Source organism: Heterocephalus glaber, unplaced genomic scaffold, assembly GCF_053883595.1.
Source record: "Heterocephalus glaber isolate CG9 unplaced genomic scaffold, H.glaber_assembly_v1.0 deba00000071, whole genome shotgun sequence".
Lineage (NCBI taxonomy): Eukaryota > Metazoa > Chordata > Mammalia > Rodentia > Bathyergidae > Heterocephalus > Heterocephalus glaber.
The window spans coordinates 36,056,675-36,083,472 of NW_028258137.1; the positions used below are offsets into that span (position 1 = coordinate 36,056,675).

Below are 26,798 nucleotides of genomic sequence, written 5' to 3' on the forward strand. Positions count from 1 at the left end.
TCCTCTTAGTGGTGCCTGTGCCTCCAGAGTGGGCAGGAGTGGCTGGGGCAAGTGTGGGGCCTGGCAGCCTCCATACCCTCTCTATAGCTCCAAGGTGACGACTCTCAGTGGAGATGATTCCCCTCTGAGGGGCACTTTAGGGCCTGGACGGGGGGCCTGGATGTTAGAAAGGCACAAGGAAGGGCAGTCCCTGCCACCTTCCTGTCTGAGTCAGAGTTAGAGCCAGGGTACCTTGGCCTGGTTGAAGCAGAGGCTGTGTCATGGGGGTTTCCTGTGGGAGTCTTGCTCCCTGTGGCTGTGCCCTAGGGACTTGGGGACCGAAAGATTTTGGGGTTTACCATGGGAAGATGTGGCTTTGTATCATCAGCTTTTCCACAGGGCTTTGATTCAACATGGGCATACCCAATTCTGAGGCTCTTGTCTGGGAATGCAGCGGCTGGGATGTCAGTCTCTTATCCACTGGGGGGCCATGGGAATATTTTATTGAGCTCTTTGGTGTCAGTGACCATGCTTCCTACTGTACCCAAAAGCTCTTTTTCTTTCTTTTCTTTCCTTCCTTCCTTCCTTCCTTCCTTCCTTCCTTCCTTTCTTTCTTTTTTTTTTTCCGTTACCGGGGATCGAACTCAGGACATTGCACTTGCAAAGCAGGCATGATGCCACTGTGCTAAATCCCCAGCAATGATGATGTCCTGGACTTACTGATATTGAGGTCCCTACCATCTCTGAAAGCCACCAGCCCTAGAGGGGACCCCATGGTTGTGAGCACCCAAAGGCCCCTTTCCTTGCTTCTATCTGTGCTGACAGAGTCTCTCCTTGCTCCCCCTCTGCATAGACACACAGGAGGCTGTGTGTGTGTGTGTGTGTGTGTGTGTGTGTGTGTGTGTGTGTGTGTATCCTTTAACCTTTTGTCTTCTTGAAGTCCCTCTGGGGACTCTGAGTCTCCATTTCCCACTCTAAGACTTCCTTCCTGGAAGCCCTTGCTAAGGAGTCTTCTTTAACAGGGGGAAAACCTGCAGTTTCCCCTAAGTGGGGTTGGACATGGGTGGTGAGGACAAACGCTACACCCATAGAGTAATCTGTGATGCTTTTCTGATTGCTACTGTCTAAAAGAGATGCGCTAAGTCTGAAGGGCCAGTTGTAGTGCACCAGAGGATAGCATCTGGTGGCCACGGTCCGACAGCAGAAGGAGCTGGAAGGTAGCCATGGAGAAGAGCTGTTTAGGAGGTGGTGCTGCTGCGGTTTGGGGGGAACACCTTTTGAACATCTATCTCGGTTTCTGTCATGTGAGAGTGGATGTCCATGTTCAGACCCACATCCTTGCACAGCTTGAACAAGGTCCGGATGTTGTTCTTGGACAACCTCAGGTATCTGTGCAGGAGAAGGCCAAAGAAGTCAGTGAAAGTAGGGTCATAATAGCTTTCTTTTTTTTTTTTTTTTCCTTTGTGGCACTTGGAATTGAACCCAGGGCTTTTGCACTGAATTACATCTCCAGTCCCTTTTAGCTTTTATTTTGAGACAGGGTCTTGCTAAAACACTAAGTTGCCCAGGCTGGGCTTGAACTTGTAGTCTTTCTGCTTTAGCTTTGCAGAGTGCTGGTATTATAGGCTTGTGCCACCATACCTGGCTGCTTCTATCTTTATTGACAAGGGCATTCCTGCTCTTAGTGCTTGCTTAGTGCTTAAGCTTCAGTGAGCATGGAACCTCTACACCATGGCTCTAGACAAGCTCTCCAGACATGTGTGGAGTCCTTTTAAGGCAGAGGACACCCATGGGGTGGGGCTTACATTGGTATAACTCTTCTGAAAATCAGTTTGCCAAGTATGACTCCTGGTCCCTTTCCAAAGTAAAAAGGCTTATTATCTTTGACTCAGTAAATCCACTCAAGGTCTCAACTTATCTCCAGAAGTCCATAGAAAGAAAAGTTATAAAATAAGACGCTCACATTTGGAGGCTCTCAACAACAGGAAACAGGGATATTCTGTCAACAGAGGAACAGTTAAGCAAAGAATGGTCTATCCAATTTTGGGATCTCCTAAGTAAAATGCCTTAAATCAAAAGGCATTAGAAGGAAGAAAATGTCACATGGCTGTCACATTAAGCCACATGGGGACCCAAGTCATTCTGTGGGATGTCATTATCATGGACGCAGGATCTGAGGGATGCCAGGGGCCAGGGGAAATAGATAGATATTTTCTTTGAATAATTTTCAAACAATTAAAAAGTTGGGCCATTAATTTAAAACATTTTCTAAAGTCCCATGATTCTGATGTTGATGGAAAGATGACATTGATTCCACTGGTACTGTGTGATCCAGAGTGTTTCTGCTATTGTGTCTGCCAGAGAGCCAGAGAGCCAGAGAGCTCCTTACTCCACACTCAGCTTTGACCTAGTCCCAGCTTTAGTGTGAGGAGTAAGGAAAACTCTCTCCTTAGGGTACTCGCTGGTTGGTTACTTTGCTGCAGATGATGGGGGATATTGATGCTGTGTATTGGTGGAAGCTGGTTTTCTGCCCCTTGGTTTTCCCCCTTTGAAACCTTCACAGAACTTACTCCTCTTGTGGCCAGCTCAGGGCCCCACCAATCCCCACCACTGGAGTATCCCTTCTTTGACATCTCCAGCACTATCTGCCCCTTCCTTCTTGAGCAGCCCAGCCTGGGAGGGTGGGTCCCACACATTTGCACATATGGACACTCATTCTTCTTCCTCCTTGGAGGGCAGGAGTCCTACCCAAATCTCTTTTCCCCTCACCATGGAGCCCAGGGAGGATGTCTGTTGTTAATCTGAAAGCCAAAGCCAAAGTCATTGGCTTTAAGGGTAATCAGTGGAGAATTCTGCCTGTTCATCTTTCAGCCAGCCAACCATTCCACTCATCCCTTAGCCAGTCAGTGAGCAGAGCAGACCTTTGCAATAGGGCTGTTTGGTTTTCAAACATTTAAGGCCATCTTAAACCCACAGGTGGGTTTATTGCTGTCAACTCTATGAGGATGACTACATTATTCTGTTGTCTTATTTCTCCCTCAGCTAAAGCTTTTGAACTTTGTCATTTGCATCTTTACAGTAAAGAATAACACTGAGCTAGGGAGAAGGATTCTTGGAGTTTTGTTTGGAGGGAAGCAGACTGTTTGAGGTTGCTGAAAACCAGTGAGTCCCGATAAATCAGTTACTGAATAACCAAGAAAGGAGACCCTTGGTAAGAGGAGTAAATACCAAATGGTTTTATGCTTTGTCCATAACCCCCATGGGAATCTAATACCCCAAATGTACAGCAGATGGCCACTGGAGACAGTGACTAATATCACTAGAAATTTGACATCCGTGTAAAGGATCTTAAGGGAATTTCTTGTTAAAACAAGACCACACACAATTTGTCCTTTCCTGTTTGAAAAATACACTTGGCTGGTATTGTGAAACAAATGGGAATATTGGAAGGGGTGTGTAAGTGTCCAGATGGGTAACAGCATCCAGACGGCAGCACCTAACTGGCGTGCCCATGTGGGAGATGGTCCTGGGGCAAGGCAGGCTGCTGGGAAACGCAGTGGCTTCAGCTTGGAGCAGGACTTTGGGACCCAAGGCCAGAATTATTCATGCTGAGCTCACCCTCCTATATCCCTGGTGACTGAGCCAGGGACAGTGTTGTTCAAAGTCTGTTCTTCAAGCCCCCCACCCAGCCCACCCTGCCAGGTGCTCACTGGCAGCTCAGCACTTCCTCGGGCTTCAGCATTTTCACATTTTCTATCTTAGGTTCAGTGCCCTTCTCCATGAGGCTCTTTAGCTTGGGTTCAAAAGCAATGTCCAAGGTCCTGTCTGGCCAGTCTTTCATCATGGTCATTCTTCGGCTGCCAAAGGCATTATCCTGTATTGAGGGATCTGCGAACAGGCTTTGGCGCTGCAATGTGTTTGGTCGTGGAGTGGACTCTAGAGCTATGGCATCCTTGATGTCTAACTCTGAAATTGAACAGGTGTCACCAGGGAGTTAGATCTTAGGGGATGTGAGAGGTGGGGGATGCAGAAAGAAGACAAGGCTGAAAGGAAGCATAAATTTCAGATTAACAAGGCTTCCAGGTTCTACAGGTTCCTTTGGGGCATTTGTTTAATTTTTATCTTTTACTCTCCCTTCCCTTTCTCTCCTTCACTTTACTCTCCCCACCCCATCTTTTCTTTCCTCCTTCTCCAGAAGGGAATTGCCTACAGGAGGTAGAGGAAGAAATCAGAGAAAGCTTGGGAGGGTGGTTAAAGGTAGTTAGTCAAAGAGAAAAGGATTCCAGGCAAAAGGAACAGCATGTGAAGGTGAGAGGAACAGCATACACAATAGCACAAGTACATGAAATTGTGTGTCTGATGTGACCCAAATACGAAGTTTGCACTGAATAAATTCTGTTGAAGTTAGAGCTCAGAGACCATAATTTTTTTCCTTGTTAGATTTCCTTAGGTATTTTACCATTTTTTTTGCCTATGAGTGTGGAATATTTTCTACCCATTCTATTTTGGACTGGTGTGACTACTATATAGAAAGTCCACTTAAAAAATATTTGTCAAGAACACTTACAACCACAGCAGATTTTATTAATTTTGAAGTAGAATTTCTTGACTTTTACAGATAAGCAATCATATTTGGAAAAAATGAAAATACTTTTCAATATTTATAAAAATTATATAACCTCCTTGACATATTACATTTGACACATCATTTAAAACAATAATGATAAAATGTTAAAGTCATGCTTCATTTTGTTCCTACTTTTACTTAAATGACTACAGCATTTTTTCACCTACAATGATATTTGCCATTATTTTTGGTACATGAATTTAAATGATTTCTAGTTTAGAAATTTTATTTGTAATTATTGCTTGATCTTATTTATTCCTTTTAAGTCATATATTGATATGATTATATAGCTTTTTCTTTATTTGGTTGATGTAATGAATTTTGTTGTTAGATATTTGGAATCATTACCTCCCTGCTATAATAAATCTACATAGTTATGCTGTATTATTCATTGCAGACATTGGCATATTTGATGTATTTTCATACGTTATGTATGTTTTCTAAAATAGATTTTTTGGCATCTACATTATTGTGAAATTGGTCTATTCTTGGTACACTTGTTAGTAGTGAGTTATAGTAGCTTGTTAAATTAATGCAGAAATGTCTATATTTTATATGATCTATACTAGTTAAACTGACATCAAGCTTATTTGATCTTTAAAGATTAGACTATAGAATATTTTACCTTTATACAATAATATAGATGGTAAAAATGTTAAAAAATTAGCAAATATATTTAGTATGTAAATTTGTGACTTATATTTATGTACCCTTTCTCATACAAAATCTTGTATATTTTTACTTTTCTTTATAATAAGGTTTGTGATGACTTTGTATTATTTATCACCTGCTTTACTCAAAAAAGTTTGCATTGTATATTTACTTTTTTTTGGAGGCAGGGAGTAATGGTGGTACTGGGATTCTACCTGACCTTTTTATTATTTTTGTTATTGCTGTTTTAAGACAAATCTTACTAAGTTGCCCAGGCAGGACTCAAACTTGCTATCCTTCTGTCTCAACTTCCCAAGTGTTGGGTGTAGTTATCCTTTTAATTATTTTTATCTTGATTTTCATTAATCTCAGCCAGTGTTTAATATATTAAGCCTCTCTTTTTGCTAGCAAGTTTTTAACATATTAAACTAGTAAAAATGTGTGATGGTTAATTAATTGTCAATTTGAGTGGGAACGCCTAGCAGATTTGAGTCAGCATGACTGTCGAACGGTATAAAAGGAGGACTGGAGGAAAGAATATCAGCTGATCTTCCTTGGAAGAGCTTCCTTGTGGCTGCTTTCCTTTGGAAGAGTTTGGGTGGTTTTCTCCCAAGGAGCTTTGGCTGCTTTCTTTCTTTGAGGGAGCTTCAGTCCTTGTCTTCTTCTTGGACGCCATCTCCTGGCTTCCAGTACAGATCCCTCAGCCTTCTGGCTCAGACCCTTCAGCCTTTGGGGGCATACACCTCCGCTTCTGACACTGGTCTTTGGGGCTGTCAGGGGCAGATCCTTTGGCTTCCTAATAGGACTTGCACGGAACATTGCTGTGGGCTCTAAGCCCTTGATTGGATCCTTTGGGTCTCCAGCACACAGACAGATAGATGTCTTGCACTCTTCTGCATCTGACTCTAGTAAATATTGACTAATACAAAATGTTAGTTCTTTCAAAATAAATACACAAACCATTACTTTTAGTTTTTAACTGTAAATTATTTTCTGGGCATACATTTTGCCTTGTTCCATGAATTTTGGGTATGAAACAGGTTTTATTTCACTGATACATGGGTACTTTGGGTGTGTTCCTTAATTTCTATTTTTAAGTTGAAGAATATCTTTTAATTTTATTTCTTTTTAGTGGTTTAGGATGATGTAAGTGGCCCCCACCCACATCTTTACTTTTTTGAATGTCTATGTTTTTCTTTGTTATAAAATATAAAGGTGATTTTTGTAAGTACTCTTTGTCAATATAAACATTTATGTTCTCTATTTAGATGTAAAGTTATGTGTTACTAATTACATATTATATCCTTCTGTGTACTTCCTGTTATCTATATGATCTATTTGGTTCTGATGGAGGTATATTAAAATTTCCCAAAATAATTATTTTTAAAAGGTTTTCCTTGCATTTATAAATGTCTTTCTTTTAACTATTTAGTTGCTATATATCACCAGATTTTAAGGATGTATTGAGATTGTGATTTTTAAATCCGTTATTTACTATTTGTTGCCTTTGCTCTCTTTCAGAGAATTGTTTGCAGGTAAAGGGCTATATGGCTGATTAAGTCCTTAAATGTTTCAAAATCTGCAAATATCATTTAGTTACCCCAGTAGTGACATTTTTATGTTGCTGGGGACAGGATTATGGGGTAAAGGTCTTTAGTCTATGTGATCTGCATGTTCCATTCTACTTTTAGGTTGATGCCAGTCTGATTCTTTGGCCTTTTTAATTGTTGTTTCTCTCTGAAAACTTCCAAGACTTTATCCACAAAGTTCAGGGATTTTACCAGGATATTCCCAGGGGGATGAGTCTAGCCCTCCTACAGTAATATAAATATAGGGACAGTGACTGGAGAAAATGTGGCTTGTCCAAGGTCTCACAATGAGTTAGTGGTTAAATTAGGACACTTTATACCTAGTGTGGTCCTGCTCTGGCATCTGATCCCTGACACAGTGATAGGCTCAGGTGGTCTTAGCAGTCCCTGTTTGTACATGGTAGAAATCGACATATATTCCAGGAGGACTGTAATCTTAGTGTCCTCTTTGACACAAATGAGAGATTTTTCAGAGAAAGAGACTTTAAAAAACAATAACAATTATTATGGTTTGTATCTATATTTCCTCCAAAGGACTCATGAGCTCATAAGTGGAGATTTTGGAGTATGATTAGATTATTGGGAATTTTAGCTGGTTTGCTGTTAGGAGATGGGGTATGGTCACTGTGGGTATGACTTGGAAGGCTACATTTTACTTCCTGGCTCCTCCCTTGTCCCAGTCTCTGCTTCCTGTCTGCCATGAGGTGAGTAGCTTTCTGTCAACCAGGCCCTTCAACGATGCTGCTTCTGGTTGGAGCCAGCCAACCATATAAAAGGACGGAAACTTCTAAAGCATCAACTGAAATAAGCCTCTCTTCCTTTAATTTGCAGGTATTTTTTGTTCTAGTGTCAAAGACAGTGACTGAGACAACAATTCAAGGTCTTTCTTGGGGAAGGTGCACTACAATCTCATAACCAAGTTGTATCCTTGCAGCAAATGAGAACGTCTAAGAGCAAAAGGATTAGGTAATGTGCCCCAAATGCCATATTTAATGATGAGCCCATGTGTTGAGCCCAGGTTGTCAGTACCTTTTTCTGGTGCTGAAACCGTCTTGGCTGCAGTTTTGGATAAAAATGATCCACACTCCTGGGTTTATGCTTGAACAAGTAAGTTAGATGTCTAGTGGGCCGTGTTTAGGATTTCAAGGGCTGACTCTGTACTCATGGAAACAGAGAGAACTGTGGATCTTAATTCCCTGTATTAGAAATGTACCCTTGGCCTGGTATCTACAAAATATCCTAGACATAGGTCCCTAGGGAGAAAAATTCAAGTAAATTCCCTAAAGTCTAGCTACTCAAACTTTGCTAAGATTTACTTTGGAAACATGCTCCAATTGCTTTTCCAGGATCTTTTACTGGTCTATATTCAGAGTGACCTTTCTAAAATTCAAATGCAACTTGGTAATTTCCTTCTTAAAAATTTTCAGTGATTTACCAGTGCATTTCAATCAGGTTTATGTTTTACAAAAGCCAATCTGAGAATTTTGCTTTCAGCCAAGATGGCATAACAGGAACTTGAGTTTTACCTCCCAACATAAGCAATTTAAAAACCGGCATGTTATAGAAAACTGCAGTTTTCAGACATTGGACAGTATGCAGCACAAGTTGGTGATCCTTGAATGAGCCCTATGACTGTTCCAGCTAGCAGCTAGAAGTGGGAAACATAGGAAGAACCAGCAGTCCCCCTGAGTTAGAGAGAGAGAGAGAGAGAGAGAGAGAGAGAGAGAGAGAGAGAGAGAGAAATTTAGGTAGACCAGCTATAGCAGGAGAAAGCTGTAAGATTGCTGCAAAGTTATGAAAAGGCTCCTCTCAACTGACTGTAGTGCTAATCACACACAAGAATGAAACTATACAGCTGACAGAAATGGCAGACAAGGCCACTGAAATGGCTACTTAAATATACTGTTATTTTCATCAAGGATGGACATGGTAAGGAGAGACATGGAAGATCAAAAGAGGCCCAAATTGAAGTTATAGAGATAAAAATGACAATATTTGAAATGAAAAATACATAGAATGGAATTAACTGATTAAACATTGCAGAAATGACAAGTCAATTTGAAGAGAGCAACAGAAATTATACAAAATGAATCATAAGGAGGAAAGACTAAAAGATAAACACAGTTAATTATGGAACTTTAATTGTGTAAAATTGGAGTTTCTGAAAGAGAGAGTAGAGAATGGAAGACGTAAAAAAGAATTCAAGAAAATAATGTCTAAACCTTTCTATATTTGATGAAAACTATAAATTAAGAATCTCAACAAACTTCAAACATAAAAATAAGAAACATGAAACAAATGATATTAAGGCACATCATTGTCTAATTCAGTAGTCCCATCCTTTATGGCACCAGGGGCCAGTTTTGTTGAAGACAGTTTCTCCATGGACTGGAAGAGGGTGGGATTTTGGGATGATTCAAAGGAGCACACAGGCTAGATCTTTCACATGTGCATTTGGAGGAGGGTTTGAATGCCTATGAGAATCTAACACTGCTGCTTTTCTGACAAGAGGTGGAGCTCAGACAGTGATGTCAGCCATGGGGAGTGGTTGTGAGTATGGATGGAGCTTTGCTCACTTGGTTGTCAATCACCTTCTTCTGTGGGCCCTGGTTCTTAACAGGGCATGGACAAGTACCATGGCCTGGGAGTCTAATTGCTTAAAAAGAAAATCTTAAAAGAAGGCTTAGGAAAAAGTTGCATCCTAGAGAAATATGGATGAGGATGGTAGCTAGCTTCCCAGGGAAACAATATGAATGAGGACAGAAGTGCTCCTCATTACAGAGTTGAAAATAGAAAGGCTGTCAATCTAGATTTCCACACTCAGGAAAATTGCAGAATTTTCAGAAGCAAAAGTGAAAAAAATTTTTTTATTTATTCAATTATTTTTTGGTACCAGGGATCGAACTCCAGTCCTTGAGCTTGCGCAGCAGGCGGGGAAACCAGTGAGCTAAATCCCCGACCAAAAAAAATTTTTTTAGATATGCAAAAGCTGTAAAACTTTATCACCAACAAACCCATACAACAAGATATGGTAAATGAAGATCTTAAGGGGGAAGAAAATGACTCCAGACAGAAAATTGGATCTACACCAAGGAATGAAGAGCTCCTAAAATGTGGGCAAATATAAAAGTTCCCTTAAAATATATTTTAAAACTTTGTTTGTTTATTTATTTATTTTTGGAGGTATTGAACCTGGGGCCTTTTCATTGAGCTACATCCATACCCTCTTTTTAATTTTGAGACAAGATCTCACTAAGTCACTAAATTGCTCAGACTGGGCTTGAACTTGTGATTGCTTCCTGTCTCAGACTCCCAGAGTGCTGAGACTGCAGGTATATACCACCAGATTATCTAAAATATGTTTTTTTAAAAACTTCATATATTAGAGTTGAAAGTGTTTTATACAACACCATTTCAATATTAGGGAATTCTGAATTTGACTATGTATTGATCTTTGCATGTTAGTTTTATACATCCATATTTTTTTTTATGCTGTTAGTGTCCTTTCATTTAAATTGAAGTGCTCCCTTTAGCATTTCCTATAAGGTAGTTAGGGATGTGGTCCTTCAATTTTTACTTGTTTGAAAAGGTCTCGCATTTCTGAAACACAGCTTTAAATGGGTATAGTATTCTTGGTTGGCAGTGTTCTGTAAAATTTCATTATTTTGGATGTTTCACCTTCCCCACCCCTGCCTAGAGGATTTTTGCTGAGAAATTCACTGACAGTCTCATGGAGATTCCCTTGTATGCATAAATTGCTTTTCTGTTGTTTTCAAAATACTCTCTTTGCTCAGACTTTTGACAATTTAGTTATAATAAGTCTCACTGTAGATGTCTTTTCAACTCATTTGGAAATCTTTGGACATCATGAATCTATATATATTCATATCGCTCCCCAAATTTGAGAAGTTTTCAAGCCTTTTTTTTTTTTTGAGGCAGAGTCTTGCTGTATAACTCAGGCTGGCCTCAAACTCACAATCCTCTTGTTTCAGTCTCCCAAGTGCTGAGATTATAGGCATGCGCCACCACACCTGGCTTCATTATTTCTTTAAATAATCTTCTAGTCCCTTTCTCCTTTTTCTTTTTGGACACCCATAATATATATATATATAATTTTGTGTGATGGTGTCTCCTAAAATCAATAAGAGTTCTTCATCATTTTTATCCTTTATTTCTATTTGCTCCCCCTACTGGATAATTTAAAATGTGTCTTTGAATTTAGTGATCTTTTGCTTGATCATATCTGCTTTTTAAAGTGCGCTATTGTACTTTTCAGTCAGATATTGTCTTCATCTTTTAGAATATTTTTACTGGTTGTATTTCTTTGTTCCACTTATCATTTTGTTCAAGTATGGTTGTCCTAATTTCACTTACTTGTCTGTTTTCTTATAATTCACTGAATTCTTTAAGAGGATTGTTCAAAGTTATTTGTCAATCAGTTTATGTATCTTCATTTCTTCAAGGTCAGTTTTCAGTTATTGGAGCTTTATTAGTTTTCTATGGTGGTGTTATAACAAGTCACTTTAAATATAAAGGCAAAAAAAGTTAGAAAGGACAATATGGCAGTTCTAGAGGTCGATAGTTATTGGAGGTTCAGATAATGGTAATGGAAATGGAGACAAAGAGAAAGAGATTAATGATATAAAGAAGATGGAAGCTAGGACTTGACAAATGGTCATGGAGGTTAAAGGAGGGAGGAGAGACAGAACTGAAACTCTGATTTCCAATTTGGGCTACCATATTGGAATAATGCCATTTTCTAAAATGGAGGATACAATGAGAGGCATGCTGAGTTTGCTAAGCTTATGGCGATTCAAACTAATAACATTGAGAGTTGGGGATGTAAGCAGTTCCATGCCCTTCCTAGGGGCTGCTTTGTCTTGAAGTTGTCTCCTAGTCTAGATCCTGCCCACTTACTTTAGGACCTTTGCCAGACTGTACAAGAAGCTCCCCTTGCTCAGGCTCAGCCCTGACAGCCCTGGAAGCCACATTTGGATTCATAGGCTGCTATTAGGCTTCTTTGAACTTCTTCTGCGGCCCTTAACTGGCCTGTTTGCTGCTTCCAGTGGCCACTGGTTGTATTACAGCAGGAGAGACAAAGCTTCTCCGTTCTCCCACAAGTAGATTTGCCTTGGATGAGGAGGAAGAAAGAAAGGGAGCCCTTATTTACACTTTCAGTTTCTCACACCAGAGAAACTATTTGATATTTATATATGTATGTCCTATTTATTTCACTAAAATGTATAATAGGTAATGTGAAATAGGAAGAAAAGGGGCGAAGGGGAAGGAAGTGGGAGGGGTAGGAGAAAGGACAGAAGGGAATGGGATTAATATGAGAAAATGGAAAAATAGGAACAAAATCTTTGTAAATAGGGAGGACTGGAGGGGTTGAAGGGAGGGCTGGGCAAGGGTGAAAAATAAGAACCAAGAAAGACTATGTAAAGGTGCAAATTTCCAATGATGAATGTCATTATATTGTATACCTAAAATGTACCAATGAGCAGAATGAATAATCGATAATGCAAAATAGGAAGAAAAGGTCCAAAGGGGTAGGGGTAGTGGGAGGGGCAGGGGAAAGGAAAGAAGGGAAAGGAAAAATGATGAGAAATGGAAATAAAGTCTTTGTAAATAGGGAAGGGTGGAGGGGGTGAAGGGAGGGCTAGGAATGGGGAAAAAATAAGAACCAAGATGCATTATGTAAAGGTACAATTCCCAATGAGAAATGTAATTGTGTTGTATACCTACAATGTACCAATAAAAGAATTTAACAAAAAATAAATAAATAAAATAAAGTGGCAGACAGCAGACAAAAAAAAAAAAAAAGAAAGAAAGAAAGAAAGGGAGCTGCCTAGGATCAATTAGTTTGCAAGTCAGAGTGTCCCGCTGCATCCTTATGCAGTGAGATAAAAATAATTGTGTAGCCAACAGTTATGTAAGAAACAGTATTTCTTTTAGGGAAATAAAACTGATTTTTTGAAGGAAAATAATCTTGACGCCCTACTTTGAGAATGAGATAAATGAAACAAAGATCTCTCAAAGTGAATAGTCAATGAGAATGTGTGGGGTGAGAAATGCAGGAGGGAGGAGAGGGCAAAGGAAAGAAGGAGGAAGGAAGAGAGCTGACCAGACTGGGGTCAGCCTGGAGGTAGACAGGCAGGGTGAAGGAGAATTTAAGGAGGCTCTCACTCTTAAGCTTATGCAAGTATAGTGCCAGTACCTGAGTATGTGTGCCTCCTTTAATTTTGTGCCTTAGGTGCCTGGCTTGTCTCACCCTAATCCCATTCTTGAAGTTGAGAATTTCCTGCAGTGAAATGTAGCCAGGAAAAAAAAAATCTAGGGACAGAAGACAAAGAACTTTGGAGAATAAGGCAGTCCCATATCCAGTCTGTTTGCTCTGTGATGTAATTTTTTCTCTCTGCTGCCCTTAAAACTTTGGTAAAATCTGCTTACATACAAAGGCTCCGTGTGAGATATTTGGGGCAAAAATCAAGGAAACAGGGGTGTTCTGTGTGTGGGTTGCCAGGAATCAGGAATTGGAGAAAATCTACTGGAAGCAGTATCTAAAGAAACTCATGAACCTTATAGGACCAGGATTTTAGAGCCAGAAGGACACTAGGGGTCCCAGAAAACTTGTCTAAAGTATGGGGCTTCCCTGAGGGCATAGCCAATTTGGTTTCTGCATAAGAAGTTTTAATAAACTTTGTAGTTTGGAATAATTGTGGATTTACAGAATAGTTGCAAAAAAAAAGAGGATTTCTGTATACTCTTCACTCAGTTTTCCCAAATGTTAACATCTTATATAACCACAGTACAGTTGTCAAAACTAAGAAATTTACATTGGCACATTATAGAGCTCTTACAGATTTGATGAGTTTTTCCACTGAAGTACAGTTCTGGGATTCAATCCAGGATCCTGTGCTGCATTCAAAGCCAATCATATGTAAATTTGACAGACAAGTGTAACAGTTTGGTTACAATGGGTTTGGTATATTAAATGAAATGGGGGAAAAGATGTTTTATTGGGTGCAACAGGGACAATTTTGTGTGGGTGAATTGGCGGTTCCTGCTCAGAGACTCTTGCCTACTTTTCCCTGGGGCTTGTTGGAATCCCTGTTCCAAGATGCCAGGCACAACTAATACATTTATTTTTCCCACTCCATGGTACAGCCCACTGGAAATGTTAGCAAACATTTTACTTAGATATAGTCACTGGTATCTACTGAGCACCTCCCTTGTGTCAAGCTAGGTGGTTTACATGCATCATCTCACTAAAGCCCCATGACTAGGTAATATTATCGTCCCACTTTGTATAGGGGAAAACTGGATCCCAGAGATGCAGAAACTTACCCAGGATTATACAACTCTGTTCCTCATACGGTGGTGGAGGTAGGATCAGAAATTTGCCTGTCCCTTCCTGGGTGTGAGTACTACCTGGTAGGTTTCAGTCCAGCATGTATGGCACCTTCTGTCATGGACGTTGTCAGTATCTGAATTAATTATAAAATCTGGAGCTCATGAGGTCAGTGTCACCAAAATGGCTTGGGAGCAGGGGACACACCATGCTGACTTCCTGGGAGGAGAATGCAGAGGCTGGGCAGAACCTTGACACGAACTCGTCTCCTGTCCAGGACAGTCCAGCTTGCCCTGGCATGGTCCCTAAACCTCCACCTGAGTTTCTGTGTGCGGATGCCTCTGCCTCAAGGATGCTGTGAGCTTTTGGTTCCCCTGAGAGCAGGGTGCCAAGGAAGACGGTTCCTGGCTCTTCCCTTACCTGATCTTCTGGCGCCATCCTTGTCGTAGGTGCCTGCGAAGATGCTCAGGTGCCTTTGCTCCCCTCCAAAAGGCCTTTGGTACAATGTGATGGAGCCTATAAGCCTCCTGGAGCTTGGTCCTGGAGTCTTGGAGGAAGCAGGAAAGAAGTCACATTCTGGTTATGGGATTTGGCTCCATTTGGCCCACCCTCGATCGAAAGACTCGCCCAAGTGGCAGAGGAGAGGCCCTCCCTGGGACTGGGAGAGATTGGAGGGAGTGGGGAGTCTGTCCGTGCTGGCTGAGTAATGCTTCCTTTTTAATTCTCCCTAGTTGAGGGGCATAGAGGGGCTCTGAGAACACGCAGCCCTTGGAGGGAGTGGGTCTGCGGCTGCCACTTGCACTGTCCAGCAGGGGGGTTCCTATGTTCACATGGCCACGGTGTTTCTAGCTTTTTAAAAAAATGGCATTCAGAGTGGTGTGGGGAGAGCGATGTGGAGGAAGGTGCTTGCTGACCATGGACCTCTACCATGGGAACACAGAACACGGGAGGCTGAGGGTGAAGGTGGACAGGTGGGAGGTGCTGGGGGTGTGGCAGATTTATCTTGATGTCACTGTGAGGCAGGCATGCATTTCAGAGCTTTCAGTGAGAAACGTGGCCAGACACTGTGCAGGGGAGCAGTAAGCCGGGAGGGAGGAGAGCCCGGCAGGCCAGCCTTGGTACCTGCTCCTGAAACTTCGATTTGGTGACCCTTTCTTGCTGCTTCCAGATACCTTTGACCTTCTTCCCACCCTTCATCTTTGCTTTTGGGGTGTCCATCACCATGACCTTTTGCTTCTGCAGAGATGAAGGAGGAAGTCAGTGCTGCAGCTGACCCTGTGAGGACCCTGGCCTCTATCCCCAGAGAAGAGAAGGCTCCCAGGAGAGTGGGTGCCCCATAGCCACACTCGAGTCCCCATCTCCCTCACTGTCCCACAGGCCTCTGGACACACCCTGGTGTCTTTGTCACTGGCCCCAGAACACCCTGATAGACCTTAGGTCTTGTCTTTCCCCTTTCCACTTGTAATCTGTCAGTAGCTTCCTCTATCACCCTCTAAGGGAAGCCCACTCCCTCCCCAGTGGCCTCCTATCTGTGCCCTCCTGGTCCTGCCACCAGTCTCAGCTCTGAGCCTGTGCTGCTTATGTAGAGTCCCAGGTCTTTGCCCAGCCTGTCTCTCTCCCCTCCTCTTTTCGTCCTTTTTCTCCCCTCTATTCCTCTCTTCTCACCACCCCATCCATTCTGTAGTCCCAGAGCATTACTATAAGGCATCTTGCCCCTTTCTTTCCTGAGGGCTCCTAGTGACTTGTGGAGGAGCCAAGGGCAGCCTGCTTTGAACTGAGCCCCAGGTTTGTAGCCATGCCTAGCCTTACAGCACCAAGGTGGAGGTGGAGGCAGGGGGATGGTTTATTAGGGACCTCCAGGGTCCAGTGTGTGAAGGGGCCATCTAGGAAGCACCCCATCCAGTCTTTGAGGGTGGGGTGGGGTGCTGAAGCATCATGAGAAAGATGACTAGCCTTCCTGAGGTGTGCCCTAAGGGAGACTATGACCCAGGCTGCCAGCTCTGGTCACCTTGTGTTGGAACCTGTGCCATCTATTGATCCATGGCTGCCTTACCTTGGGCAAATTGCTGGCTTCTTTTTTCCCCCATTAACTTTATTGGTACAGTTTAGGTATAAAATACAGTTACATTCATCATTGGGATCTTGTACCATTACATGAGTCTCTTGGTTCTTATTTTTTTTCCCCTTCCCTTGCCCTCCCTTGCCCTCCCTCCACCCTTCCCTATTTGCAAGGATCTTGTTTCCATTTTTTTCCTCTTCTCATATTTTTTCCTTTCCCTTTTTACCCTTCCTCTACCCCTCCCAATTCCCCTGCTCTTTTAGGCCTTTTCTTCCTGTTACACAATATAAGTTATACATTTTTTAAATTACAGTATTAAGATCTAGGAGATATTACCACAGATATTACAGAATTTAAAAGGATATAGAAAGCATATTACAAAAATCTTTTTTGAAATAAATTTGACAACTTCTAAGAAGTAATTTAGAAGACAAATTAATGAAACTAACTCTGGAGGAAATATAAAATTTGAATAGCACCTATTAAGGAAAGTATATTCCTAGCTTGAAAACCTACTTATATGACAACAGCAGTCTCATAAACATTTTAACTGATAAATTATATCAAACATTTAAAGCAGAAAAAAGAAGGAACACTTCTCCCCTCATTTTAGGAATTCAACATTGTGCTAATCCTAAAACTGGATAAAGATAATAGAAGAAAAAAGTATGAACATAGAAATTTGTCCAACAAAACAAACTCTTAGAAGTCAGATCTGGCAGTATGTAGAAAGTGGTTTTATTATAGGGATGGCAGTGTTGGTTCAGCATTGGAAGATCAACCCCCAAAAGTAATCATCTTAACAGAGGAAAGGAGAAAGCCATATGATCCTGTCCCAGTTGGAGAAAGAGCACTGGACTCAATTCTACAGCTGTTCATGGTAAAAGCTATCAGGAGACTAGAAGTAGAACAGAACTTTCGCAACCATACTTCCAACAAAAACTCCTTCTATGAATGGAGACGATACAATGCTTTCTCCCTAAAGTGGGGAACAAGGGCATATATGCCCACTCTTCATCTGTCCATTAGACTTTAAAACATAGGTCCAAACCAAAATAGTCTGGCAATAAAATGACACAACTAGGATAGGATTGGCACGGCAGAAGCAAAATCTTTATATGTAGATGAAATGATCATCTACAGAGAAAATACTAAGAAATCTCTAGGAGCCCCTAGAACTTGTACTTGAATTTAGCAGGATCAGAAAACAAAAGGTATATGTCAAAATTCAGGTCTGTGTATACTTGCTATAAATGAAGAACTGGCTATTGAAATTTAAAAGCTATGTAGGAGTACAAAGGACCCAGAAAAGCCAAAAACAAAAACAAAAACAAAAACAGTGTTGGAAGACGTTTAGCACCCAATTTTAAGACTTCTTCTAAAGCCACAGTAATGAAGGCAGCGCTGGTGCAAGGAAAGACACACAGATCACCTGAACAAAACAGAGAATCCAGAAATAGAACCACACACACATGGTCCACTGAGTTTTGAAAGACCATCCAACACCTGCATTTCATAGAATATAAACTCGACCCAAGAGCCGAGGAAGAGACAGTGTCCTCAGCAAATGGCACTAGAACACCTGGCATCCGTATATAAAAAATTAACCTCAATCCTTTTTCCCATACATGAAAATAACTTGAAGGGGTCTATGAACCTAAATAAGAAAGCCTAAAAGTATAAAATTTTAAGAAGAAATTATAAGGGAAAATATTTATGAATTCAGGGTAGGCAAGAACTACCCAGGATATAAAAAACATGATGTATAAAAGAAAAAAAAATTGATGAGACTCCATCAAAATTTAGAACTTCAAACGACATCATCAAAATGAAAAGTAGTCCTTAAACAGACCATATCCACAATGCACATAACCTATGAGCAGAATATATAAAGAATTCTTAGAGCTCATTAATAGACAACCCAGTTAAAATGTAGACATAAGATGAGAAATAGCCAGCATAGCACAAGGAATGGTGTGCAATTCTAGAATCAGAAAAATACTAATCAGTACAATAACAAGATTGAACTATACACTCATTAGGGAGATGAAGTCAAAAGTTTTAAAAGCCTTGTCATGACTTTCCCCCTTTGTTGAACTCTCCCCCCCACACCTAATTTGTCACGCCCAATGGATTCATTCTACTGGGCCTCCTGGGGTCGTGATCCTCAGTTCTTTCCTAGGGTATTATCTAAAATTTTTTGGAGTGCCAGTTTGGTATTCATGAAGTTCCTGAGGTGCTCTTTATCATGAAAGTATCTTATTTCTCCATCCATTTTGAAAGATAGTTTTGCAGGGTACATCAATCTGGGTTGGAGGCTGTTTTCCTTTAGGGCTTAAAATACATCACTCCAAACTCTTCTTGCCTTGAGGGTTTGCATTGAGAAGTCTGCTGTGATTCTGATGGGCTTTCCTTTGTATGTGATTTGTTTCTTTTCTCTCACTGCTTGTAGAATTTTATTCTTCTGTTGGATTTCTGGAATCCTAACTATTATATGCCTATGTGTAGACTTTTTTTGATTAAGGCTAGCTAGAGTCCTATATGCCTCATTTATCTGTATGTCAAGTTCTTTTCCCCTCCTTGGGAAGTTTTCTGCCATCACTTCTGTGAAGAGTTTTTTTTATGTCATCTGCACTCTCTCCTCTTTCTTCATTGACTCCAGTCAGTCTTATGTTATTCTTCTTTGCATCATCTAGCAGCTGCTGGATTGATTTCTCATGTTCCCTTACAATTTTAAAACAATTTTTCTTTTCCTGGTCACTAATTGCAATCTTATCTTCTATATCTGAAATTCTATCCTCACATTGGTTCATTCTGCTGTGCAGACTTTCCACGGAGTTTTTAATCTCTTGGAAATCTGTTTTTGTATCTGTTTAATGGATTCCATTTGTTTCCTATGTTGGGATTCCATCATGTTCCTCAGATCCTCTATTTTTTTTATCTGTGTCCTCTCTAGATTTATTAATCATGTCTTGCACCATGAGCACAATTTTTGCTGTTATCTGAGTAATTATTTCTGATTTCATTTTTCCCAGATCCTCTTTTGTGGCCAGTTCAGAGGGTCCAGGTGGTTGAGTGTCAGGTTGTTCCATCTGGTTTCCCTTTGGGGTTGCTGTAGGTGATCTGGAAGTCTGTTTTTGAGGCTTGTTTATGTGTCTTCTCATTTCCACAGGGCGGGGGGGGGGGGCTGCTTCTGGCACCCACACGGCTCACCTTCTCTGCCCTAGGAGCTTGGGATGGCAGCGGGGGAGCTTCCTTCCGGGTGTTCGGACCGGCTGAGCTTCTCTGCCCTAGGAGCCTGGAATGGAGGTGGGGAGCTTCCTTCTGGGTGCTGGGACTGGCTCACCTTCTTGGCCCTAGGAGCCTGGGTTGGCAGCGGGGGAGGTTCCTTCTGGGTGCTGGGACTGGCTGAGCTTCACTGCCCTAGGAGCCTAGGATGGAGGTGGGGAGGGTGCTGGGACCGCCTGAGCTTCACTGCCCTAGGAGCCTGGGATGGTGGTGGGGGAGCTTCCTTCCAGGTGCTGCTTTCTTGATGGTGGCTTAATTTCCTCATATGAGGGATGGGGATGGTGGTAGGAACTACCTTCTAAGGTTCTTGTGGGAGATAAAAGAGTTGCTGGATGGAGGTGGAAGGCCCCCTGTGAGTGATGACTCTTGTGTCAGTGGGTGGGAGGCTTTGATAAGGCAGTGGTGTGTGGGAGGAAGCTGTCCCAGGGCTGGCTAAGGGTAGGAGTTGCAAGGTTGCCTTCCACAGAGGGCAGTGCTGATTCACTTCTGGGTTTTCTTTGGCTGAGTGGGGAAAGTTGTGCAAGTTGTGACTGGGGCTGGCTTTTCAAGTCAAGAGAAGACAGGACAAGGCCATCTCCTCCAGGGTGGTTCCCTTCCCCCTGTGATCCTCTGTATTCCTAATGGAGTTTTCTGAGAAGCTCCTCACATCTCTCTCAGTTTAGGGAAAGCTGGGTGGGGTCAATAAGGTGAAGCCTTAGACTCGAGGAAAATTCAGCAGTTGCTGATTCAGAGGCCTTTGTGGCTGATACTGGTGACCTTGGGGGTCTTTTTTGATGCCAGTGGGTCATGGGGGAGCACCATAAGCAATCTGAGAGGGGACAAAGCTTGGATTTCCAGGACTGACCCCAGGAAAAGAGGAGAGGAGCCCACAGGGGTTCTGAGGGCTATATGCAAGCCCTCACCCAGGCTTCTTCACTAAAGGGTTACCCTGACACCTGCTGCTGTCTGAGACGCGCCTGAAAAAGCTTCCACCTCCTTAGACACTTTTTTAGAAAGTCAGATGCTTCTGGAAGGGAAATGATGTGAGAGGATTTAATTACATTTTCAATATGTAAGTTTGTTCCCTCCCTGGGTCCAAAATCATGGACAATAAAAGTGACATATTTGGTAAAGATGCTAAAACATTGTTAGAATATAACCCTAGTGAATGGAGATTGGAGCATATTAACCAAGAAGGTGAATGTAATTTCTGTGATTGCTATTGAGTTCTGAGAGATCCAGAAGTCAAGCCTTCACCCTTGCCCCCAAAATATGGATGGGGGGGTAGTCTGTCAGTAAATCTCTAGCATCTTAGGGGCAAATGCATGTTTCCTGGGTGATGTAATCAAGCAGTCAAGACTGACTATTTGAGAAGTAAAACCTCAGCTCTCCTGAAAGGCAGGGTGCTAAGCTGAGGAGAGCAGAGAAAGTGAAGGTGATATGGGGTATTGGCCTTACAAAACTCCAGAGCTTGGGAATTGGATAAATCTGGATTTGAGACCCGGCCCTGTGCCTTATTAACTCATCTCAGTTTCTTTATTTTTTGCCTGAAGGGTGATCAAGGCACCTACCTTGGAGCATGGTTGAAGGCAATTGAAGGGATAACCCATGCTCAATGCTAAGCACAGTCAAGGCATAAAGTTGCTGTGGGATAAGCATCACCATTAGTAACGCTCTCATCACCTATTCTGCCCCAGGGCTGGGGGATGCAAGTTCAAGGCAGAGGACACCTCTTTCCAAGGACATAGCCTGGTTCTCCATAGATGATGAGCTTGGAGTGGGAGACTCTGGAGAAAACTAGGACGAACTCAGTTGCTCTAGTTCCTGGAGAAAGGTGGAACAGTTTAGAACTGCCTCTGAGGCAGGGTAGGAAGGAATCCCTGTGGAGAATGAATGCCCTTTGATCCTGGAGCCCTCTTAGGAGGAGGGGGCTGGGACAATGGCGGACCCCATTCTGGCCACATCAAGAGCCAGGAGCCCCTGCCCCTTAGCCCTTCTCAAATACTGACTGAAGCTCACATCCTTCATGGCTTGACTAAATAATTTAGCTAGGCTTCTTCCTGACTATGGACTCCAACTGCCTTTTTCTTAGAGAATTTCTTTAAGAAAATTTACACTTGTCAGTTTTTTCTCTGCCCCTTTGAGACATCAATCTCCCATCCTCTTGTCCCTTTTTCAATACTAGCATACCTTTTTCAAGGATATGGAGTCATCCCCTTGAAATAGAATCAAGAGTACTGTATCCCTATCGGTCTCCGTAGGGAGGGTAGGAGCCTAATTCTAATAATCACCAATAAGTAAATACAGATAGCCTCACCATATTAACCAACCTCCCCCCTAAGATCCTCTATTAGTTCACCTCAGTGTTAACACATGTTCCTGCCTTTTGTTTTGGGAGAGTCCAGAGCTCCAGCTCCCCTACTTGAACAGTCTTCCAGCACCTTTGCTTGGACAGTACACACCTGGACAAACTGCTTCTTTTTCCCCTTCCTCCGCTGTAGCCACTCCAGCACCCGAGTGAGGTCAGACATCTTCCTCTCCTCTGCAGTCCTCCACACAGTCTTCCTCTCCGTGGGCATGAGATCCTTTAGGTCCTTTGGTTCCTTTGGGTCCTCTGGCTTCTCTGCCATGCTGGAGTCCTGCCTCTGCTTTGGGTGAGTGACTAGCACTCTCTTGATCTCTGTGCCTGGACTTGCTGGTGTGAGTGACAAGGGTGTGGCCTCAGAAAAAGGGTGTGGTCTCTAGAAAGGATCATAAAAGGCAGGGAGCTGGGATATTGGCCTTAGAAGGCAGAAAGTTGGGGGGTGATTGTGAGGTCACTGCCAGGCTTGGGAGCTGGTGCTGGAGTCAGAATGGAAGTGGTGATATAGGATTGTCATGGGAACTTACTTTAGTGATAATAGACATTAAAACTGAGACAACAGGTTGCATTTTTAGGCAAAAGCTTCAATGAGGAAGGGATGTCAGCTTGACCAGCAGAAAAGCTGAAGAAGGCACAGATCTGATAGAGAGGATCAGACTGGCCTATTAATAAAGAGAAGAGAAAAACTTTCTCTGGGGTGGGCTAGTGTAATTTTCTGCTGGGTCATGTGTATGATATATATTTTTTTGATAATTCTTTCTTGTGTTTTAGGGGCTTTCTTTCTAGTGGAGGATATGGATTAACTGTGATGCTTACCCTGGAGACATCCTGGCATCATCTGCTTTTATAAGGCACCTGGTCCTTGCAATAAGAATAGGGGTTAAGGAGAAGTACATTCCATGCGCTGTTTGCCAGGCAGGATGGGGGATGGGGGGAAGGAATGCCCTCCCTTTAGTGGGAAGTTGGCCATGGATTAAGGAACCAGAACCCCATTATCTCTTGTCCCCATGAGGGTCCCTGTTCTGCTCCACTGGAACATTAGCTTCCTCCTATGTGTGGCCACTGCCCATCTTCACTTACTACTCTTATCTGGACCCTGCTACAGCTTCTCTTATGGTCTCTCCACCTCCACTTCCATAGAGATCTTGCTAAAACAAAAGTCAGCTTGGATATCTTCCTTCGTTTTTTTGTGAGTGTCTTTAGTTGCACTATCATGGCTGCCTCAATGTCCTGAATTGATTCCAAATGTTTTCCTTTTATGGTCCTTTTGACTTTGGAGAAGAGCCAGAAGTTGAACAATCCAGATCCAGTGAGTAGGTGGGCAAGGACACACCATAATCCTTTTACAAGCCTACCTTTCTGTTGCATGGCATGTGGCAGCAGTATACACTGTATTTTTTTTGGTTTTTTTTGGTACCCGGGATCGAACTCAGGTCCTTGTGCTTGCACAGCAGGTGGCGAAACCACTGAGCTAAATCCCCGGCCCCTACACTGTATTTTTTATTGCACCTTGTAAAGACATGAAAGAGGACTTTGAGAACTGTTTCAGTGGCAAGAATGGTGGGATAAGTGTGTTTAGAGTAGGGAGGAAGTATTTTGAAGGGGATTAATGGCAATGTGTCTTTTACTGTATTAAAAATTTTAAATTTAAACATTCACATATATTTTAATTATACCTCATGTGGTGCCGGGGATTTAGCTCAGTGGGTCCGCCACCTGCACCACAAGCTCAAGGACCCGAATTTGATCCCCGGTACCAAAAAATCCCAAAAAACAAAAAACTGAGGCCTGGGGATTTAGCTCAGTGGTGCAGATGCCTGCCTCACAAGCACAAAGTCCTGAGTTTGATCCTGGTACAAAAAAAAAAAAAAGTCAAACAATACAAAACAATAAAATAATATTTAAAAAAATTATACCTCGTGTGTTTACTTATTCATTCAACAGGTAGTTATCAGACATGCACTATATGCCAGGCATTGTTCTGGGGATACACTACAGGATAGCCCCTAAAACATTGGGGCTAGTGGGAAAAACACTAAGAAGGCAGTGAGTGTATGAATCCCCAGTGATGTAGGAAGGAAAGGAATGTGATTTTTGGAAGGCTCAAAGCCCGTAACACTGGAGCTAGATTTGAATAACGGGTGGGTGGGCCCCCTTGACCACTGAGATAAAGGGAGGTAGGATTGAACAGGGCTGTTGTGACCTTAATGTTTGTGTCCCCTTAAAATTCATATATTAAAATTTTATCCCCAAGCTGATGGTATCAGGAGGGGGTTCCTGGGAGGGGATTAGGTCATAAGGGCTGAGCCATTATGAGATTGGTGTCCTTATACAAAGAGATTGTGGAGGGTTAGCCAGCTCCATCCACCTTGTGAAGATATAATGAGAATATGGCACCTATGAACCCGGAAATAGACCCTCACTAGACAGTAGTCTGTCTGCTAAACTGTGAGAAACAACTATTCATTATTTATAAGCCTTACAGTCTATGATATTTTGTTATTGTCATTCAAATGGACTAAGATAGTCAGGCATGGTGGTGCACATCTGTTATCCCTGTTATCTCTGGGAGGCTGAGACAAGAGGATTGCAAGCTCAAGCCCAGCCTGGGCAACTTAGTGACTTATTGAGACTCTGTCTGAAAAATGAAAAAGGACTGGGTATATAGCTCAGTGCAAAGGTCCTGAGTTTAATCCCTAGTACTAGAGAAAAAAAAGGACAAAGATTAAGACAAGGGTTGCAGACCAGAGGGATGAACATATGCAAAGCAAAGGCCCTGTGGCAGGATGGGAGCATGGCACACTTGAACAACAGGGGATGGAGAGAGTACTGGGCAGTGAGAGATGATGCCAGAGAGGTGGGCAGGTGCCAGACTATACAGGACCTCAGGGGTGACGTGTTCTACTTAGACTGGGAAGGGAAGGAATGCAAAGAGGAAACAGTAAAGGGATTCAGACAGAGGGAGGGACTAACAAAATCAGCTTTTAAAGAAAAGTCCATTTTAATTGAAGGAACTATATATACAGGAAAATGCCAGCATCACAAATGAAAACATTTAAGTAGTACCCCAGAATCCCTGCTAGTCTCTACGTCTCTCCAAAGCAAACATTATCCTAACTTCTAATTTCATAGATTTGCCTGTTTTTAAATTTCATATAATTTTGCATTTGCATCTGTTCATTTCCTCATGTAACGTTTTGCATCTGGGTTTATTTATTTCATAATACACTTGCAAGATTTGTCAATGAATCCTTTTGTCTGTATGTGGCAATGTCTTCATGTTACCTTCATTTTTGCAGAGAGATTTGCTGGGCAGTAGAATTCTTGGTTAGCAGGTTTTCAGCACGCCGTGTCCTCACACCGACTTCTGGCTTGTGCTCTTCCACGGGGGAGGCTGGCTGTTCATTGCATTGCTGCTTTTGGGTCTGTGGGAATCATTTTTCTCTTGCTCATCTTTGCCTTTGTTTTTCCTTTTGACCGTGTGCCTGTGATGTGTTCCGAGTGACTCTGTTTCGTGGTATTTATCCCACCTTAGGTTTATTGACCTTCTTGAACATGTACTTAATATTTTCTACCAGATTCTGGAAGTTTTCAGTCTTTTTTTCAATATTTTTTCTATAACTATATTTTTTCTCTTCTGGGACTCTCATTATATATCTATTGGCATTCTTGATGTTGTCCCACTTATCTCTAAGGCTCTGTTAATTTTTCTTCAATCCTTTTTTTCTCTCTGTTCTTTAAATTGGATAATTTTTATCAAGTTCACTGATTCCCTCCTCTGCCATATATAATCTGCTACTGAGTCTTTTTAGTAAATTTTTCATTTTAATTATACTTTTCAACTCCCAATTTTCTTTTATTATTCATAATTTTTATCTTTTTACTTGAGTTTTTCTCTGCTGATTCATTATTGTCATAATTTCATTTAAATTTTAAAACATAGTTTGCTTTAGTTCTTTGAATATATTTATAATAGTTATTTAAAGTTTGTCTGCTAAATACAACATCTGGGAACACTCAGGCAATTTCTACTTATTGATATTTTCCTGAGTATATGCAGCATTTTCCTGTCTCTTTTCCTTTCTTATAATTTTTTGTTGAAAACTAGATGTTAAACAATAGTGTCATGTTATGTTAAGAGGTGTAATGGCTAAGTTAACTTGCTTTAACCATTTCACAATGTGTGCTTTGCCAAAACATGTTGTACATCATAAAAGTATGCAATTCTATTTGTCAATTTTAAAAATACTGTCCTGATATTGGATTCTGACCCATGTCCCAGGATTTATTATTGCTGTTTTCACTTTTCTTTGCTTAATAATTTATCTGGGCTCCTTGCAATCCCTGTCTAGGAAGCTGTGAATTCTCTCTTTCTTATAATGTGAAACCCCTGAAAGTGTCCGATTAAGTTGCTTATATTCTTATTTTTCACACAGAGTATCATTTCTGAACCTTGGCTCTATGTGTGCTTTGCTGATTGGACAGAGGTAATGTTCACACCCCCCAAGCCATCTGTCCTCTTCTGCAGATCTATGTGTGGGTAAAGGAGCTGCAGCAAGGATTTCATTGCTACAGTCCAACTTACCCCAGTGTTTAGTGGCTTCAAACAAAAGCATTTATAATCTCACAGTTTTGTGGGTCAGAAATATGAGTGTGCCTTGGCTAGGTTCTCTGGCTTAGGTCATAATGAAGGTGTTGGCCAGGTGGGTGATCTGCAGGCTAGACTGGGAAGGCTCTATATGCAAGTGTGGTTCTTGGCAGGATTGGCTTCCTTGAAGGCCATCGAATCGAGAGCACCACTCCTCTGCTGTTATGGGTTGTGTTTAGATGTCCCCTCAAAGCCTCATGTGGTCATATGTGAGGCTTTTTCAGAAGTGGCTGGATCTACAGTGTGTTATACTGGAATTGATTCA

The 26,798-nt window shown here is 41.9% G+C and overlaps 1 protein-coding gene across 2 annotated transcripts; it reads right to left on the reverse strand.

Moving 5' to 3' along the window:
• Positions 1-1,072: 1,072 nt before the first annotated feature.
• On the reverse strand, positions 1,073-22,258 carry CUNH16orf78 (chromosome unknown C16orf78 homolog). Of its 2 annotated transcripts, XM_021260948.2 has the most exons (5): positions 21,986-22,256; positions 15,320-15,433; positions 14,618-14,744; positions 3,690-3,945; positions 1,073-1,368 (listed from the first exon to the last, which is right to left on the reverse strand). In XM_021260948.2, exons 1-5 carry the CDS (start codon positions 22,151-22,153, stop codon positions 1,218-1,220), a joined length of 816 nt encoding a protein of 271 aa, XP_021116607.2. In that variant the 5' UTR covers positions 22,154-22,256; the 3' UTR covers positions 1,073-1,217. The 2 variants fall into 2 exon arrangements, with proteins under 2 accessions (XP_021116607.2, XP_021116608.2); XM_021260949.2 differs by lacking the exons at positions 1,073-1,368; positions 3,690-3,945 and adding an exon at positions 12,699-13,179 and having other exon boundaries at positions 21,986-22,258.
• Between the last annotated feature and the right edge of the window lie 4,540 nt (positions 22,259-26,798).